This window comes from Gorilla gorilla, chromosome 9 (assembly GCF_029281585.2).
Source record: "Gorilla gorilla gorilla isolate KB3781 chromosome 9, NHGRI_mGorGor1-v2.1_pri, whole genome shotgun sequence".
Lineage (NCBI taxonomy): Eukaryota > Metazoa > Chordata > Mammalia > Primates > Hominidae > Gorilla > Gorilla gorilla.
The window spans coordinates 81,739,526-81,757,706 of record NC_073233.2 but is presented as its reverse complement, the minus strand read 5'-3'; the positions used below and the strand labels follow the sequence as shown (position 1 = coordinate 81,757,706).

General features: G+C 42.3%; 1 protein-coding gene across 1 annotated transcript in view; it reads right to left on the bottom strand.

Moving 5' to 3' along the window:
• Positions 1-1,765: 1,765 nt before the first annotated feature.
• Positions 1,766-18,181, bottom strand: part of MRPL48 (mitochondrial ribosomal protein L48) — a 77,318-nt gene continuing 60,902 nt past the window's right edge. The window contains exons 6-8 of the mRNA XM_004051787.5: positions 6,367-6,469; positions 3,109-3,198; positions 1,766-2,076 (exon numbers count right to left, since the gene is read on the bottom strand). Of these exons, the coding sequence (XP_004051835.2) occupies positions 2,002-2,076; positions 3,109-3,198; positions 6,367-6,469 (268 nt within the window). The 3' untranslated portion in view covers positions 1,766-2,001. The remainder of the gene's footprint in view (positions 2,077-3,108; positions 3,199-6,366; positions 6,470-18,181) is intronic.

Here is an 18,181-nt window from a genome sequence, read left to right as displayed (position 1 = left end):
GAGGCAATACACATACAGCTACCCAACTCTGCCACTGTAACATTAAAGCAACCAGAGACAGTATGTAAGTGAATAAGCATGGCTCTGATCCAATGGCAGGGAGGGGTTTTGGAACTAGATAGAGCTGGTGACTGCAGAACATTATGAATGTACTAAATAAATGCTACTGAATTACTCATTTAAAAATGTTTAAGGCCAGGGGCGGTGGCTCACGCCTTTAATCCCAGCATTTTGGGAGCCCAAGGCGGGCGGATCGCCTAAGATCAGGAGTTCAAGGCCACCCTGGCCAACATGGTGAAACCCCGTCTCTACTAAAAATACAAAAATTAGCCGGGCTTGGTGGCAGGCACCTGTAATCCCAGCTACTCAGGAGGCTGAGGCAGAAGAATTGCTTGAACACAGGAGGCAGAGGTTGCAGTGAGCTGAGATCGCGCCATGGCACTCCAGCCTGAGCAATAAGAGCGAAACTTCATCTCAAAAAAAAAAAAAAAAAAAGCCGGGCGTGGTGGCGGGCACCTGTAGTCCCAGCTACTCGGGAGGCTGAGGCAGGAGAATTGCTTGAACCCAGGAGGCAGAGGTTGCAGTGAGCCAAGATCGCACCACTGCACTCCAGCCTGGGTGACACAGACTCCGTTTCAAAAAAAAAAAAAAAGTTTAATTTTGTATGTATGAATTTCACCTCAATATACTACTTAAAAAAACACAAACAGGCAGTGGGTAGGATATGGTTTATAGGCAGTAGTTTGCTGACACCTGACCAAAATCAACTTTCAATTCTTTGCTTAAACTCAATCCAGGGAAACTTAATTAGCAGTTATGTAACATCTGCCTGAATACTATAAGTCACTCATTACCCCCACAAAGCATTTTATTTCACTTATGGGCAGAATCTGTTTCTATCTGGAGAGTCTTTTCATGTACAAAGCCAAAATGTCCCTCTCTCCAACTTCCACCCATAGAGAGTTTACTTATGTTATGATCCTCTGCTTCACTACAGGACACCATGCCAGACTGCTTTAAAGGATGAATTCATTCTAGTTGGAGAAATATGGAAGGGGAACATGCTTCTGTGCTAAAGCATCAGGCAAAGAGAAAATAGAATCTTTTTTTTTTAAGAGAAAGGGTCTTACTCTGTCAGCCAGGCTGGAGTGCAATGGCACAATCATAGCTCCTGCAGTCTTGAACTCCTGGGCTCAAGCAATCCTCCTGCCTCAGCCTCCTGAGTAGTGGGACTACAAGTGCATACCACCACGTCCAGCTAATTAAAATAAAAAGTTTGGCTGGGCGCAGTGGCTCACACCTGTAATCCCAGCACTTTGGGAGGCCAAGGCTGGCGGATCACCAGGTCAGGAGATCGAGACTATCTTGGCTAACATGGTAAAACCCTGTCTCTACTAAAAATACAAAAAATTAGCCAGGTGTGGTGGCGGGCGCCTGCAGTCCCAGCTACTTGGGAGGCTGAGGCAGGAGAATGGTGTGAACCCGGGAGGCAGAGCTTGCAGTGAGCCTAGATCGCGCCACTGCACTCCAGCCTGGGCGACAGAGCGAGACTCCGTTTCGGAAAAAAAAAAAAAAGAATGTTTTTGGTAAAGACAGAATGTTGCCAGGCTGGTCTCAAGCTCCTGGCCTCAAGCAGTCCTCCTGCCTCGGCCTCGCAAAGTGCTGGGATTACAGGGATGCACCACGGTGCCTGGCCAGAATATAGAATCTCTTAAAGATACTCCACAGGATGGGCCAATTTCTCTCTCTCACACACACATACATATACACATCAGCAGCAGATTTTTATTAGATGGAAGATAACAAGCATTACCTCATAGGTAAGTGGTAACAAATGGCAAGTACAGCCAAGCCACAGAGGAGTGAGGACATTACTGGCTATAGGAATGGGTACTTATGAAATCTAAGGGTCGGGTCTCCTGATGAACTCTTAACTACCCAGTAAGCTCTTCTCTTTGGCACTCAATATGACCACTGCTGGCATGAAAGGGTCTACAGTAGCTACTTCAACTTGGCCAACAGTTCTTCCAGTTCTGGTCGAGCTTTGAATCGTCCCTTGAAGTCTTCTTCAGTGTGCTAAGGAGAAGAAAAAGAAAATAAGCGGTAATTACTGCAGAGCTTTTAGTTACCCAGATATGCACAGCATCCAAAAAGGGCCCTTGAACCAGCTCTGTAGAGAATCATTCAGATTCAAGTAACTTTTATTATCTACTATGTAGCAGACTTATATTAGATACTGGGGATTCAAACTTGAATCAGACTTCCTCCTTGCTTTCAGTGAACTTATAGTCTGGTTAGAAAAGACAGATATATGAAGATTTAATGTCAAAATGCTACAACTATCACAATAGAAGCATTTGAGAGAGAGAGAGAATACCAAAATTATTTACATAGGAAATAAAACAAACAAGGATTGGACTGTTTTAAGGCAGCATGACCAGCACATGCTGTCCCTGTCCCCAGATCTGTATGAAACCCAAATACCAACCAGAAGAAGCTTGACAAGCATGGACTCAGAACAAGCAGAGCTGGATGGAGCAAATGGTACCAATCTAAGATGACCTCATACATCTGTGTCATAAGAAGGATCATCTTGGCAACTGGACCCAAATACTCAGTATTTAGGCTAAGACTCCTAATGTTCTCCAAGTTTTCCGTGCCTGACCAAACATTCTATTGACTAGCATTCTTTATGAAATATATTCAGTCAAGCTACAGTCAAGCCTTGAAGATCCAGGAACCTTTTCTCTAACATATATTTTCCTATTTGTGTTCTGATTTATTACACCATATACTATCTTAACCCATGTTCTTTCTTCCACGCAACTGCCTGACAGGAGAGAATTCTGGGGCCTCATAGGCTCACCACCAACATCAGGATGCTGTGCTCAAAGTCAGCACTCATAGGCCACAAAGCATCATCCCTGATGCCTCAGAAGCTGGACTAATGATCACAGCGTCATCAGAGTGTACAACTTTTCTGATTATTATTTAGGTCACATTATCCACATTTCTCTGTTCTTTCTAAAGCCAGGAAGTCCAGATGTTCTTATCCTTATTTTGAGCATATGCAGGCCAGCAGGGGCCTCTTCTCAAACCAGCACCTACCTCCTTCACTGACAGTCTGACTCCTTCAGGAAGACTGCTTTGGATTATTTCCAAGAAAATTTCTGCAAACGTAGCACTCAAACCGCTGATCTGCAAAATGAAAGAAGGTGCTCTAAGAGGTGGGAGGAGCTGAAAACGAGGTAACTGGGCAGACATGGTATGGGTTCAAATGCCAGCTCCAGTAGAGTCTGGAGAGCCCAAGCATGGAAGATTAACACCAAAACTGGTTTCTGAGCTGGCCTCTACAGGATTTCTCCTGCCATCTGCCAAGGTGCTGAGATGGTCACTGCCAATATCTGCTCCTGTGGGCATTAGATGTCATTACTGGACCAAGAGGTTTTAAAGTCCAGGGTCTCTTTCTGTTGCCCAGGCTGGAGCGCAGTAGAACAATCATAGCTCACCGCAACCTTGAACTCCTGGGTTCCGGTGGTCCTCCCACCTCAGCCTCCGAGTAGTTGGGACTACAGGCACGTGCCACCAGTCCCGGCTAATTTTTTATTTTTATTTTTTGGTAGAAACAGGGTCTTGCTATGTTGCCCAGACTGGTCAAATTCCTGGCCTCAAGCAATCCTCCCACTTTGGCCTCCAAAAGTGCTAGGTTTACAGGCATGAACCATGGCACCCAACTCAGGCTGACTTTCTTATTTATTTATTTATTTTTGAGACGGAGTCTTGCTCTGTTGGCCCCAGGCTGGAGTGAAGTGACGCTATCTCAGCTCACTGCAACCTCCGCCTCCCAGGTTCAAGCAATTCTTCTGCCTCAGCCTCCCAAGCAGCTGAGATAACAGGTGCCTGCCACCATGCCTGGCTAATTTTTATTTTTGTTTTGTTTTGTTTTTGAGATGGAGTTTCGCTCTTGTTGCCCAGGCTGGAGTGCAATGGCACAATCTTGGCTCACTGCAACCTCTACCTCCCGGGTTCAAGCGATTCTCCTGCCTCAGCCTCCTGAGTAGCTGGGATTACAGGCATGTGCCACCACGCCTGGCTAATTTTGTATTTTTAGTAGAGATGGGGTTTTTTCATGTTGGTGAGGCTGGTCTCAAACTCCCAACCTCAGGTGATCCGCCCACCTCGGCCTCCCAAAATGCTGGGATTACAGGCGTCAGCCACCGTGCCCAGCTAATTTTTGTATTTTTAGTAGAGCCAGGGTTTCACCATGTTGGCCAGGCTGGTCTCAAACTCCTCACCTTAAGTGATCCACCCGCCTTGTTCTCTCAAAGTGCTGGGATTACAGGTGTGAACCACCGTGCCCGGGCGCTGACTTTCTGATTCAACTCAGCTTTGCCCATATCCAGGCATACCAGGACCTGACTGGTGTCAAATGCTGTGCTAAGAACACCGAGGTGAATCAGATATATGGTAAAAGGGCAGGCAGGGGGCTGCAAGGAACCACAAGAGAAATTCCTACCCAACTCAACCAAGGAAGATCAAAAAAACCTTCCAGGAGAGGTAGTATCTGGGTGAAATATTGAAGAAAAACAAGACTAAACTAGGAGAATTCAACAGTAATGTGGAGGATTTTGAAGGCAGAGGAAACAGCATTCAGTAAAATATAGGGGCATAACAGTGTTAGGAAATTAAAACTAGCTCCATTGGCCGGGCACAGTGGTTCATGCCTGTAATCCCAGCACTTTGGGAGGCTGAGGTGGGCAGATCACCTGAGGTCAGTAGGATGAGACCAGCCTAACCAACATGGAGAAACCCCATCTCTACTAAAAATACAAAATTAGCTGGGCATGGTGGCGCATGCCTGTAATCCCAGCTACTCAGGAGGCTGAGGCAGGAGACCCGCTTGAACACAGGAGGCGAAGGTTGCGGTGAGCCGAGATCGCACCATTGCCTTCCAGCCTGGGCAGCAAGGGTGAAACTCTGTCTCCAAAAACAAACAAACAAACAAACAAACAACAACAAAAAAACTAGCTCCATGTGTGGCTGGAGTAAATGGGCTGTGAAGAGGAAAAGCAGGAGAATCATGAAGGCACCTGAGTACCAACCTAAAGCATTCAAACTATTCTATGGGCTTCTGGCATGTCAGATCTGTCACAGGATATATTATAAATAATTTAATCCTGATAATATTTAAAAAGCCAAAGATTTTACTTAGTTATTTTTTAAATTAGCATATTTAGACTTAAATTTAATATTCATTTTATTACCTTGCTGATATGTTCCTTCAGTGGATCAAAAAAGGGTGATGCCTATACCATGGAATATTATTTGGCAATAAAAAGGAATGAAGTACCAATACAACAGAGATGAAACTTGAAAACATTACGCTAAATGAAAGAAGCCTGACATAAAAGGCCATTTAATGTACAATTCCATTTAAATGAAGAGATAAATCCATAGAGATAGAAAGTAGATTAGTGGCTGCAAGGGGTTAGGGCGACCAAGAAAGAGGAGTGACTGCTAATGGGTACACAGTTTCTTTTAGGGTGATGAAAATGTTCTAAAATTGATTGTGGGGATGGTGGCATAACTCTTTGACTATACTAAAAACCGTTTTTATTGTATACTTCAAATTGGTAAATTGTATGATATGTCCATTATATATCAATTAATGCTCTTATTCAAAGGGGGATGATATTAAAGCTGGGAAGCTGTGAATTTTTTATACCTCTGGGTACTCTCATGGTGGTGTGGTTGGCACCCATCATTATCTGCAGGAAGAAAAGAGGACAACTGCTAGAGATCAAAGGGAGGCAGCCACTGAGGGGTTTCAAGCGGGAAAATGACATGATCACTTGTTATGGGGGTAAAGTGAAGTGGATGAATCTGAAAGATTTTTAGGAGGTAGAAGCTATAGAATTTGGTGAATGAATGGATATCAGAGGACAAAGAAGGGTGACACATTAGGCTCAAAGGTGGGGAGGATTACAGAAAAAGAGGAAAATCAGTCCCTCTACAACTAATTTTGCATAGACGGAGTGCAGGGAGGACTCCTGTGGAACATCCAAGTCGAGAAGGCCAGTAGACAACTGGGTATCAAGTTTCAAGCCTCACCCAACAGATCAGGACTAGAGATATATACATCTGGGGGTTATCAGTATTAAATGATGATCACTGAGGCCTAAGGAATGAATGAGACTGCATAGGGGGAAGGTATTATAAAAGGAGAGATGGAGGCATCAAGAACTGAACCTGGAGAACACCATTATTCAAGAAAGAAAAGAAAAGAGCGTAATAGAAAGTGAAAAAGTGGACAGAGAAAAGAACCAGGAGAAGCAAATACATTTTTTATTCTCCTGGAGTGCCTACCTGAACCACTCGCTCATGGGTGGTAAGCACTGAGTCCAGGAACATTTTGCTGCCTTGGTCCTGCAACTGCAACACTTCTATGGTTTTGGTTGGCATCGCGTAACTGTGGGAAGGAAGAGTCAGCTATAGTGAGTGTTCACTGAAGCCAGCAGCCACTTCAATCATAGTAGTCCATGAGTATAGCCACTATGGCATGCAATAGTTCCCGGAATGTAGGGGATGCTTATCTGCAACCAGGAGCAAAGTAACTAGATCCCTCTTACCTGCTTCAAAACTCCCTAAGCAAATACACCATGTTTAATGCAGTTCTGCATCTCTAATCATACTTAATACTCCGAAAAAAAAATACAATACTCCGAATAAAACCTGGTGATTAATAATAAATAATTTGTTGCTACTGAAGAATAGCCCATTCTAAAAGAATCAAGTGACCAGATGTGGTGGCGCACACCTGTAATCCCAGCAATTTGGGAGGCCAGGGCAGCTGGATGGCTTGAGCTCCGGAATTCAAGACCAGCCTGGGCAACACAGTAAGACCCTGTCTCTACAAATATACAAAAATTAGCTAGGTGTGGTGGCACACACCTGTAGTCCCAGCTACTCAGGAGGCTGAGGTGGGCAGATTGTTTGAACACAGGAGGTCAAGGATGCAGTGAGCCAAGATTGCGCCACTGCACTCCAGCATGGGCAACAGAGGAAGACCTTGTCTCAAAAAAAAAGAAAAGAAAAGAAAAAGAAAAAAGAATCAAGTTCATCACTAGGTATGCTTTGGAGGCTAACCTTGGGTATTTAATCTGTTCTGGAGAAATAAGGCATGAAAATTAATTGTTCTAGAACAGGATTTCTCAACCTCAGTGCTACTGACATTTTAGACCAGATAATTCTTTGTTGTAGGGGCTGACCTACACATCCATATACATCCCTCTACCCACTGGGTATCTGTAGTATACCCCAAGTGGTCACAGTCAAAACTACCTCCAGACATTGTTAATTTCCCCCTGAGGGGCAACTTCTCCCAGATTATAGAGTTTATGCTTACTAAAATCGGCTTCAGCAAGTCTACGTGTTGCAGTGAAAATAACACGGAACATGGAGTCAAGTGTTGGTCCTGCTACTTATTAGCAATATTTACTTAGGTAAGTCATTCCCCCTCTGGGCCTCAGTTTCTTCATGTATAAACAAGATAACCATCTAGGCCTATTATCAACAGAGAATTGTGAAGACTGGTGTATTAATGAGATAAGACCGGACTAATAGCTACATGGAAATATGGTAGTAGTGTTGTGTTCATCTTATCAAAAAGTTCATCAAACTGAAGATAAATGAAATAAGATTCCTAAATTTTCATGTGTCACAAAATCATCACTTAATAGCAAGGGACATGGCCCTCTATAGGTGGACCTCTACAAAAGAAGTTTAGTGTAATAGGCCAGGCGCGGTGGCTCATGCCTGTAATCTCAGCACTTTGGGAGGCCGATGCGGGTGGATCACAAGATCAGGAGTTTAGAAGTAATGGAAAATGGACTAGAGACATGACAGTCAGTCCTGGAGTTAAATATTGGCTCTGCCAATTATTACCTATTTGAATTTGGGAATTCAGGTTTCTGAGTCTCCATTTCTTCTGCTATAAATTGAAAATAATAATACCTAATTCATAGAGTTGTTGTAATGATTAAATGAGATTACATAAGTAATTGCCTGGCATAAGGTCAGTAAATGCAAGATATTGCAAATTCTTTCAGGTAGTCTTTCTAAATAACATCCCTCCTGCTTTTCAGCATTATCTCTGATCTCCTCTTCTTCTGATTCAAATACAGTAATAACTTTCCAACATAAAAAAATGGGGATACAATCATAGACTTCTTATGGATGTTCAAGTGAAATAATTGTGTTTCAGAAAATAAAAACACCCTAAAATACTATTTTTCTTTTTTGGCATTCTGCAGATAGGACTGACTAAAGTGGGAATTGTCCATTCCTGCCACTAATAATGGGTTTTATTCTTTAACACTTACTTCAGCAAGATTTCATTGATTTGTTTACTCATTCACTCAACAAATATTTACTAACAGCCTGCTCTGTTCTAGGCACCCTGATGGGCAATAAGAAGTCTATGCATGCAGTGGCTCAAGCCTGTAATCCCAGCCCTTTGGGAGGTTGAGGCAGGTGGATCACCTGAGGTCAGGAGTTCAAGACCAGCCTGACCAACACGGTGAAACTCTGTCTCTACTAAAAATACAAAAATTAGCTGGGTGTGGTGGCAGCTGCCTGTAATCCCAGCTACGCAGGAGGCTGAGGCAGGAGAACCACTTGAACCTGGGAGGTGGAGGTTGCAGTGAGCCGAGATCATGCCACTGTACTCCAGCCTGGGCGACAGAGCAAGACTCTGTCTCAAAAAAAAAAAAAAAAAAAAGTCTATGCGGCCAGGCGTGGTGGCTCCCACCTATAATGTGAGCACTTTGGGAGGCCAAGACAGGAGGATTGCTTAAGCCCAGGAGTTCAAGACTAGCCTGGGCAACCTACTGAGACCCTGTCTCTATTTAGAAAAAAAAAAAAGAAGAAAAAAGTCGGTCGGGCACAGTGGCTCACGCCTGTAATCCCAGCACTTTGGGAGGCCAAGGCAGCTGGATCACCTGAGGTCAGGAGTTCGAGACCAGCCTGGCTAACATGGTGAACACCTGTCTCTACTAAAAATACAAAAAATTAGCTGGGCGTGGTGGTGAGCGCCTGTAGTCCCTACTACTCGGGAGGCTGAGGCAGAAGAATCACTTGAACCTAGGAGGTGGAGGTTGCAATGAGCCAAGATCATGTTACCTCACTCCAGCCTGGGCGACAGAGCAAGGCTCAGTCTCAAAAAAAAAAAAAGGTCTATGCTTTCAAGGAGCTCACTGTGAGTGTTTTAAAGAGATAAGTAAGTATATAAACATTGTACTACAGTAAGACAAAGGCAATAATAGGTATGTGCCGAATACTATAGGGACAAGAAGGGGCGGAAAGGGGGGCTCAGGGAAAGCCTCACAGGAGGTAGTGATTTATCAAGATGTAGAACAGGCCTTTAAGTATGTAAAAGTACATATGGGTTTTTTTATTTTTTTATTTTTTATTTTTTGTCTACACTATTTTGTACCTTCCAGATTTTCTGCAATAAACATTGCTTTGATGATCAGACAGTAAAATGGAAGGAAATAAATGAAAGAATTGAATTTCACGAGTCAATCTAACATGACAAAATAATGCTATTTAGGGGAAGTATGGCCAAGAAAGGGACAAAAGGAAGTCTGCTAGGGTGCTGGGGAGCTTCACTTTATACAAGTTATATCTCAATTTTTAAAAATGTAAGTAGATTTTTTAAAAACAGAAGAGCAGCCTCATAGTGAGTGATGCTGAGTGATGCTTTTACTCTTAGCAGAGCACAGGGGCTGGTTCAACTTCAGGCTTGGAAGCGGCTCCCAGATGAGTGAGATTTCCATCTCCTCAGGCAGCTGCTCAGCAAAGGATGCAGGCAAATTAAGGGACCCACATGAGAGGCCTCTTCTTCGCCTCTCCTTCTGGGTAAGTTGTAGCTGCAGCAGTGCAAACCACTTAGAGAACAAAAGCTGGCATCCTGCTGTCTAGCCCAATTCCATCTCAAGGTCATGGCAATCATCCCTACCCACCCTCCCCCGAGGAAAAATGGATTAAGATGAAATGAAAATCAGAAGAAAAGAATTTCATCTCTGAAAGGCTGGGTAGTGAGATTGCCTAACAATACCACAGTCTGAAAACCTCAATCAATGCAGAAAATTGAGTTGCTAAAAACAAACAGCTCTTTATGCTCTGAGCTGTTTGGAGCAAAGAGCCAGCAAAGAGGCAAAAAGCAGCACATCATTCATCCTGCTGTTCTAGGAATCATGTCCGCCATGCCTGTTAGAATTCAATCCAAATCAACAAGTCTGTATTCAGTGCCTACTGTGTGTCAGGTACTTGGCAAGATCTTAGGGTTAGGCCACTGATGAAGACAGAAATAGTCCTTGCCTTACAAAGCTTAGAGTCTAATAGAAAAGACCAATAATAGTCAAGTAATTACAAGAGCAAGAAGTGCATGTTATGAAAGAGCAGTTAAATACCTTTTACTTCTTCTAAATATATAACATAAAGATCTAACTTAATGAGGTTTCCTGAAGAAGTAACATTCAAGATGACATGTAAGAAAACAAACAAAAATAAATAAATAAAGAGGCCGGGCACGGTGGCTCACGCCTGTAATCCCAGCACTTTGGGAGGCCGAGGCGGGTGGATCACGAGGTCAGGAGCTCAAGACCAACCTGGCCAAGATGGCGAAACCCCGTCTCCACTAAAAATACAAAAATTAGCTGGGCGTGGTGGCAGGCACCTGTAATCCCAGCTACTCGGGAGGCTGAGGCAGGAGAATTGCTTGAATCCGGGCAGCAGAGGTTGCAGTGAGCCGAGATCGCACCACTGCACTCCAGCCTGGGCGACGGAGTGAGACTCCATCTCAAAATAAAAAAGATGGCATCTAAGAAAAAAGTAGAAGCTAGTTAGATGAAGAGAGGAAGAGCATATGCAAAGGTCCTGAGGTGGAAAGGGACAAAAACAAAGCTAGTGTAACTAGAGTTAGAGGGAGGTGGGGAGGGAAGTGTGAAGAGAGGCAAGGCAGGCCCTGGAGCACCTAGGAAGGTACATGAGAAACTTTTATTGTTTCTCATGTGGGAAGCCATCAAAGCATTTCAAGCAGAAGAGTGACATAATCATATTTCCATCTAGAAAGATCACCATAAATGCTGTGTGGAGAACCAGTTAGAAGAATAGAGAATTAGGAAAAAAAGTAGGTTTAACTCCAGAACTTGCCACTTATTAGGTGTAGGAATAGGGCAAGCTTCTATAATAATAATAATAGTAATAGTAATAATAATAGCAGCCAACAGTTGCTGGACATAGTTCTATGTACATTATATATAATAGCTCCCTTAATTTTCACTGTAGCCTTTTAAGGTAGGTGCTTTTAGTAACCCCATTTTACAGTTGAGGAAACCAAGACACAAAGAGGTTGAGCGAACTGCCCCAATGTCATACAGTAAGAATGCAGTGGAGCAAGAAAACTCAGGCAGTTTTGCTCCAGCATTGATACGTTGATCTACTATGTACAAGGTGTTTGAGTTAAATAATACACAAAAAAATGTACTTAGCTTGTTCAGAGTGCCTCACTGATAGTAGGTACTCAACAAATGTAACTGCCTTCCTGCTTTCACTCAAATGCAGCCAGGGCATTACAGCTGAGTTTTTTAAAGAAAGTGTTTTGGTTGGTTGTTTGTTTTTGGACTAGATAGTCTTTTAATCTATAATCCAGGAGTATACAACCATGCAGCACTGACCACTTAGCCAGATGTAAAATAAACTAGCTTCTTACCACAACTACCCTATAAACATTGCAACTAGGCCAGGCACGGTGGCTCATACCTGTAATCCTAGCACTTTGGGAGGCCAAGGTGGGCGGATCACTTGAGGTCAGGAGCTTGAGACCAGTCTGGCCAACATAGTGAAACCCCATCTGTACTAAAAATACAAAAATTAGCCACGTGTGGTGGTGGCGGGTGCCTGTAGTCCCAGCTACTCAGGAAGCTGAGGCTTCAGAATCCCTTGAATCCAGGAGTCAGAGGTTGCAGTGAGCCGAGATCGTGCCACGGCACTCCAGCCTGGGCGACAGAGCAAGACTGACTCAAACAAACAAACAAAACATTGAAACTATTCCCTCTGAAATGACCCTAATCTTATGTGAACACACCAACTGTGGGGGAACCAGAAACCTAGCTATGTGGCAAAAAGTAAAAGCCAAAGGGAAAACAGCAATTCCGTGGTTAGTTGATGAAAAGCAGGAAATTCAGTGCCCTTCACTATAAAAGCAGCATCTGTAAAAAGAGTCCTAAAAATTTCAAACACTATTCCAAGGAACTGACTGACCCACTGTAGGTATGATAGTAACATTCTGTGATTGACATTTAATGTTCTTTGCCATCAACCTTTAAGAAGCTATCTCAGCCAAGCGCGGTGGCTCACGCCTGTAATCCCAGCACTTTGGGAGGCCGAGGTGGGCGGATCACGAGATCAGGAGATCGAGACCATCCTGGCTAACATGGTGAAACCCCCTCCCTACTAAAAGTACAAAATATTAGCCGGGTGTGGTGGCGGGGGCCTGTAGTCCCAGCTACTCGGGAGGCTGAGGCAGGAGAATGGCGTCAACCCGGGAGGCGGAGCTTCCAGTGAGCCAAGATCGCGCCACTGCACTCTAGCCTGGGCGACAGAGCGAGACTCCATCTCAAAAAAAAAAAAAAAGAAGCTATCTCTAATTCCCGCCAGCTGAAAAAAAAAAATTCTTAATTATTACAACAGTAACATTAGTAACAGAATGTTTACAATGTGCCAGTGTCTGTGCTAAGTGCTGTCATGTACCATCTTGTTTCATTTTCAGAGCTCAAAGAAACAGAAAAAATTATCATCCTCATTATATAGATGAGGAAACTGAGGCTCAGAATTTCCCAAGGTCATATTGCTAATAACTGATAGAACTAGAATATGAATGCCAACAATTTGATTCCAGAGCTTGTACTCTTTTTTTTAATGTTTAATTTTTGTGGGTCCATAGCAGGTATATATATTTATAGGGTATATGGGATATTTTGATACAGGCATACAATGCATAAGAATCACATCAGGGTAAATGGGATATCCATCATCTCAAGCATTTATCCTTTGTGCTACAAACAATCCAACTATACTCTTTTAGTTATTTGTAAATGTACAATTAAATTATCAACTATAGTCACCCTGTTGTGCTATCAAATATTAGATTTTATTCAATCTTTCTATTTTTTGATACCCATTAACCATCCCCACTTCTCCCCCAGCCCCCACTGCCCTTCCCAGCCTCTGGTAACCATCATACTACTCTCTATCTCTGAGTTCAATTGTTTTTAATTTTAGCACCCACAAATAAATGACAACATGCAATGTTTGTCTTTTTTGTGCCTGGCTTATTTCACTTAACATAATAACCTCCAGTTCCATCTATGTTGTTGCAAATGACAGGATCTCATTCATTTTTATGGGTGAATACTACTCTATTGTATACATGTACATTTTCTTTATCCATTCACCTGTTGACAGACACTTCGGTTGCCTCCAAATCTTGGCTATTGTGAATAGTGCTGCAATAAATACGGGAGTGCAGATATCTTTTCGATATACTGATTTCCTTTCTTTGGAGTTTATACCTAGCAGTGAGATTGCTAGATCATATGGTAGCTCAATTTTTAGTTTTCTGAGGAACTTCCAAACTGTTCTCCATAATGGTTGTACTAATTTTCAATCCCATCAACAGTGTATAAAGATTCCTTTTTCTCCACATCCTCGTCAACATTTGTTATTGCCTGTCTTTTGGATAAAAGCCATAATGAGATGATATCTCACTGTAGTTTTGATTTGCATTTCTCTGACGATCAGTGATGTTGAGCACTTTTTCATAGGCCTGTTTGCCATCTGTACATCTTTTAAGAAATGTCTATTCAGATCTTTTGTCCATTTTTAAATTAGATTATTAGATTTTTTTTTTTTTTGCTATAGAGTTGTTTGAGCTCCTTATATATTCTGGTTATTAATCCCTTGTCAGCTAGATAGCTTGCAAATATTTTCTCCCATTCTGTGGGCAGAGCTTGTACTCTCAACCACATATTATTTCAAGTGTAGTCCATAGACAAGCTGCCAGTGAACAGCCTAATTGTCACTGGTCCATGACAGACAAAAAATGTGCAACCAGTCACTAAACAAACTGCTTGATTCAGCCAAGTTTTTTCTTAATATCAAGACTTTCCTAATGAAGGAAACCAAGTATTAATGTACATTTTGGCATAAGTTCCTGACATCTTCTCGGAATGGTACTTTGAGAAGCACTACTCTAAATTACTATGTTACTCTGACTCTTTGAGCTGTAATTGCAGTTTATCTTTCACATTATGTTATAATTATGTTTCTCGGTATGTATGTACATGCATGTATGTGTGCATTCACTGTGTGTGTGTGTGTGTGTGTGTATGTTCCCTGAAACTAGGAGGTTCACCTTAATATCTCCCAGAATGTCTAATGCAGTGCTCACCACATAGCAAGAAGAGGCTCAATCAATAGTTTTTGAATTAATTCATTAAAAGGACTTTCATTAATTTAGCAACTGTATACCACACAACTGGATTGTATAGTGATATTTAAGAACCTGTCATTCTTTCAATCATGACTGAATGTCTCCCATATGGCAGGCCTTGTAGTGGGTGCTAAAGAAACAAAGAACACAGTCCCCATCCAGAAGGAATGCACTGTCAGAGGGAAAAGGAACTGCCACATGAATAGATCATTCGAGCCCAGAGCACTAAGTAACATGAGGTATGTGTCAAGTGCTGAAAGAGGAACCAACTCTCTGGGGCATCAGAAAGAGATAAAGCACATTTTTAGAATTGAAGTACTGTCAGCTATGAGAGCTAAAGTCACAGCTTATTATCAAATCTCCTAAAGAACATCTTTTAGCACAGTTGCACTCTAATGTACAAAGGTTTAAAAGTTCAAATTTGGCTGAAGGACTTAAAATAAGACCCTATGTAACTGAAAATACTTGTAAGGCAGAACTGGGTTTAAATCCAGGCAAGTTACTGGTTCTGTGCTTTCAGCCTTTCTAAGCCTTGATTTCCACATCTGTTAAATGGGAATATACTAATATCTAATGAGTAAGAAAGTATAATTTTTATTTGTCCAATATGGCGGCACCCAGTGGCGGTGTGAACTGGGAGGAGTTTGCCCAGTTCCAGGAATTACTCAAAGTGATAAGGACAAGTGATGACAGAATAGTATATAAATTAAACACTAAGGTTCTAACAGCTTCCTTTGTAGGGAAAATTGATGCCAGCCAAACCTGTAAACAAATTTATGGGTCTTTGATGGCAGCTCTTGCCAGTAGGAACAGAGTCATAAAAAATTGTATAGCCCAGGCCGGGCGCGGTGGCTCACACCTGTAATCCCAGCACTTTGGGAGGCCAAGGAGGGCGGATCACGAGGTCAGGAGATCGAGACCATCCTGGCTAACATGGTGAAACCCCGTCTCTACCAAAAATACAAAAAATTAGCCAGGCGTTGTGGCAGGCGCCTGTAGTCCCAGCTACTCAGGAGGCTGAGGCAGGAGAATGGAGTGAACCTGGGAGGCAGAGGTTGCAGTGAGTCAAGATCGCGCCGCTGCATTCCAGCCTGGGCGACAGAGCGAGACTCCGTTTCAAGAAAAAAAAAAAATTGTATAGCCCAGACCTCAGAAGTAGTAAAAAACCTCCAAGAAGAGAGAGAAAATAATTTGGACAACTTAATGTTATTAAAGCAACTTAGAAAAGAACAGACAAAGTTGAAATGGACGCAGTCAGAACTGAATGTTGAAGAAATAGTAAAAGACAAAGGCTAGAAGGTGTTTAATAAACGGTGTCAAATTCACTTCAAGCCTCCAAAGAATGAATAAAGAAAGAGAGATTTTTTTTTTTTTAAAGGACTGGGTCATCTCATAAGAGGTAAGTATGACAGATATCAAGAGGGCAGGCTTCCTAGGATGATCTGTGAGCCAACAACAGTCCAAGACCTTTTGTTGATTTCAGCCCCACTTAGCCAAGACCTCAAGTATAAATAATTCTGATAATTATGGAGTAATCAACTGCTATTTTATATTGATTCTGTAAAAAAAAATTTTTTTGTTATTAAAATAATTTTCTGACTCAGTGTAAAAAAAAAAGCAAGTGTAATTTTTGCCATATCCACATACTATATCATGTACTACCTTGCCACAGTGACAGATTACCTAAGCTACATTTTTGTTGTTGCTGTTTTTAAGACAGGCTCTCTACTTTGTTGCCCAGGCTGGAGTGCAGTGGCACGATCTCAGTTCACTGCAACCTCTGCCTCCCGGGCTTAAACAATATTCCTGCCTCAGCCTCCCAAGTGGCAGGGACTACAGGCGCACGCCACCAAGCCAGGCTAGTTTTTGTATTTTTTATGTAGAGACAGGATTTCACCATGTTGCCCAGGCTGGTCTCAAACTCCTGAGTTCAAGCAGTCCATGCTCCTCAGCCTCCCAAAGTACTGGGATTACAGGTGTAAGCCACTGTGCCCAAGCCTTGATTTCTTATAAAATCAAACATATACTTCACTTACTATTTGACTCAACAATCATACTCCTAGAGAAATGAAGACGTGTGTTCTCACAAAAACCTGTACATATTTATAGTGGTTTTATTCATAATTGCCAAAAACTGGAAACAACACAAATGTCCTTCAATCAGGAAAGGAATAAACTGTGGTACATCCTTTCAATGAAACGCTACTCAGCAACAACAACAAAAAACCAAACTACTTGCAGGCAACAACATAGATGAATCTCAAATACAGTATGCTAAGCAAAAGAAGAATCAAAAAGAAAAATACTATATGATTTTATTTGTATGAAATTCTGAAAAAGGCAAAACTATAAGGACAGAACATAGATAAAAAGTTGCCGCGGGGCGCAGTGGCTCACACCCATAATCCCAGCACTTTGGGAGGCCAAGGCAGGCAGATCACCTGAGATCAGGAGTCTGAGACCAGCCTGACCAACATGGCAAAACCCCATGTCTGCTAAAAATACAAACATAAGCCGGGTGTGGTGGGGAACACCTGTAATCTCAGCTACTTGGGAGGCTGAAGCAGGAGAATCGCTTGAACCTGGGAGGCAGAGGTTGCAGTGAGCCGAGATTGCGCCACTGCACTCCAGCTCAGGCGACAGAGCAAGACTCCGTCTCAACAAAAACAAAAAACAAAAAGAATTAAAAAGGGGCTGGGTGCAGTGGCTCATGCCTGTAATCCTAGCACTTGGAAAGGCCGAGGCAGGCAGATTGCCTGACCTCAGGAGTCCGAGACCAGCCTGGGCAACATGGCAAACCCCATCTCTACTAAAAATACAAAAAATTAGCCAGGCATGGTGGCACACACCTGTAGTCCCAGCTATTCCAGGGAGGCTGAGGCAGGAGAATCACTTGAACCCAGGAGATGGAGGTAGCAGTGAGCCGAGATCACGCCACTTCACTCCAGCCTGGGTGACAGAGCAAGACTCTGTCTCCAAAATTAAAAAAAAAAAAATTACAAAGGGAAGAAATTTCTACCCATGGGATTTAATGTTATTTAAGGAAAACCAGAGGGCATCCTATACTGTGTGAAATACTGAGATAAGATATGTAAAGAGCCCAGACTGGAGCAGGTAGGTAGGGAGTAAATGTTACTTCCCTCTCCTACAGTTTTCCAACAAATCCAAAAAATGCATAAAAGCAGAGCAGATAAAGAATATCTAAATACTGTAAATGGAGAGAGAAATTGTGTTAATGAATCAGAAGACTCAATATAAACAATTAAGATTTCAATTATTCCCAAATTGATCTACAGATTCAACACAATCCTAAAAAAAAAAAAAATCCCATCGGACTCTTTTCTGTAGAATCAACAAGCTAATTCTAAAAATTTTTATGGAAAACCAAAGGACCAATAGCCAAAATAATTTTGAAAAAGAAGAACAAAGTTAGAGTTGGTAATCAAACTACACTAATCAAGACAGTGGGTACAGGTGTAAGCATATATGTAACAGAATAGAGCAGAGAAATAGACCCACATATACATGGTCAACTGGCTGTCAAAAAAGGTGCTAAGATAATTCAGTGGAGAAAGAAAATCTTTCCAACAAATGGTGCTGGAAACAACTGAATATTCATATGCCAAA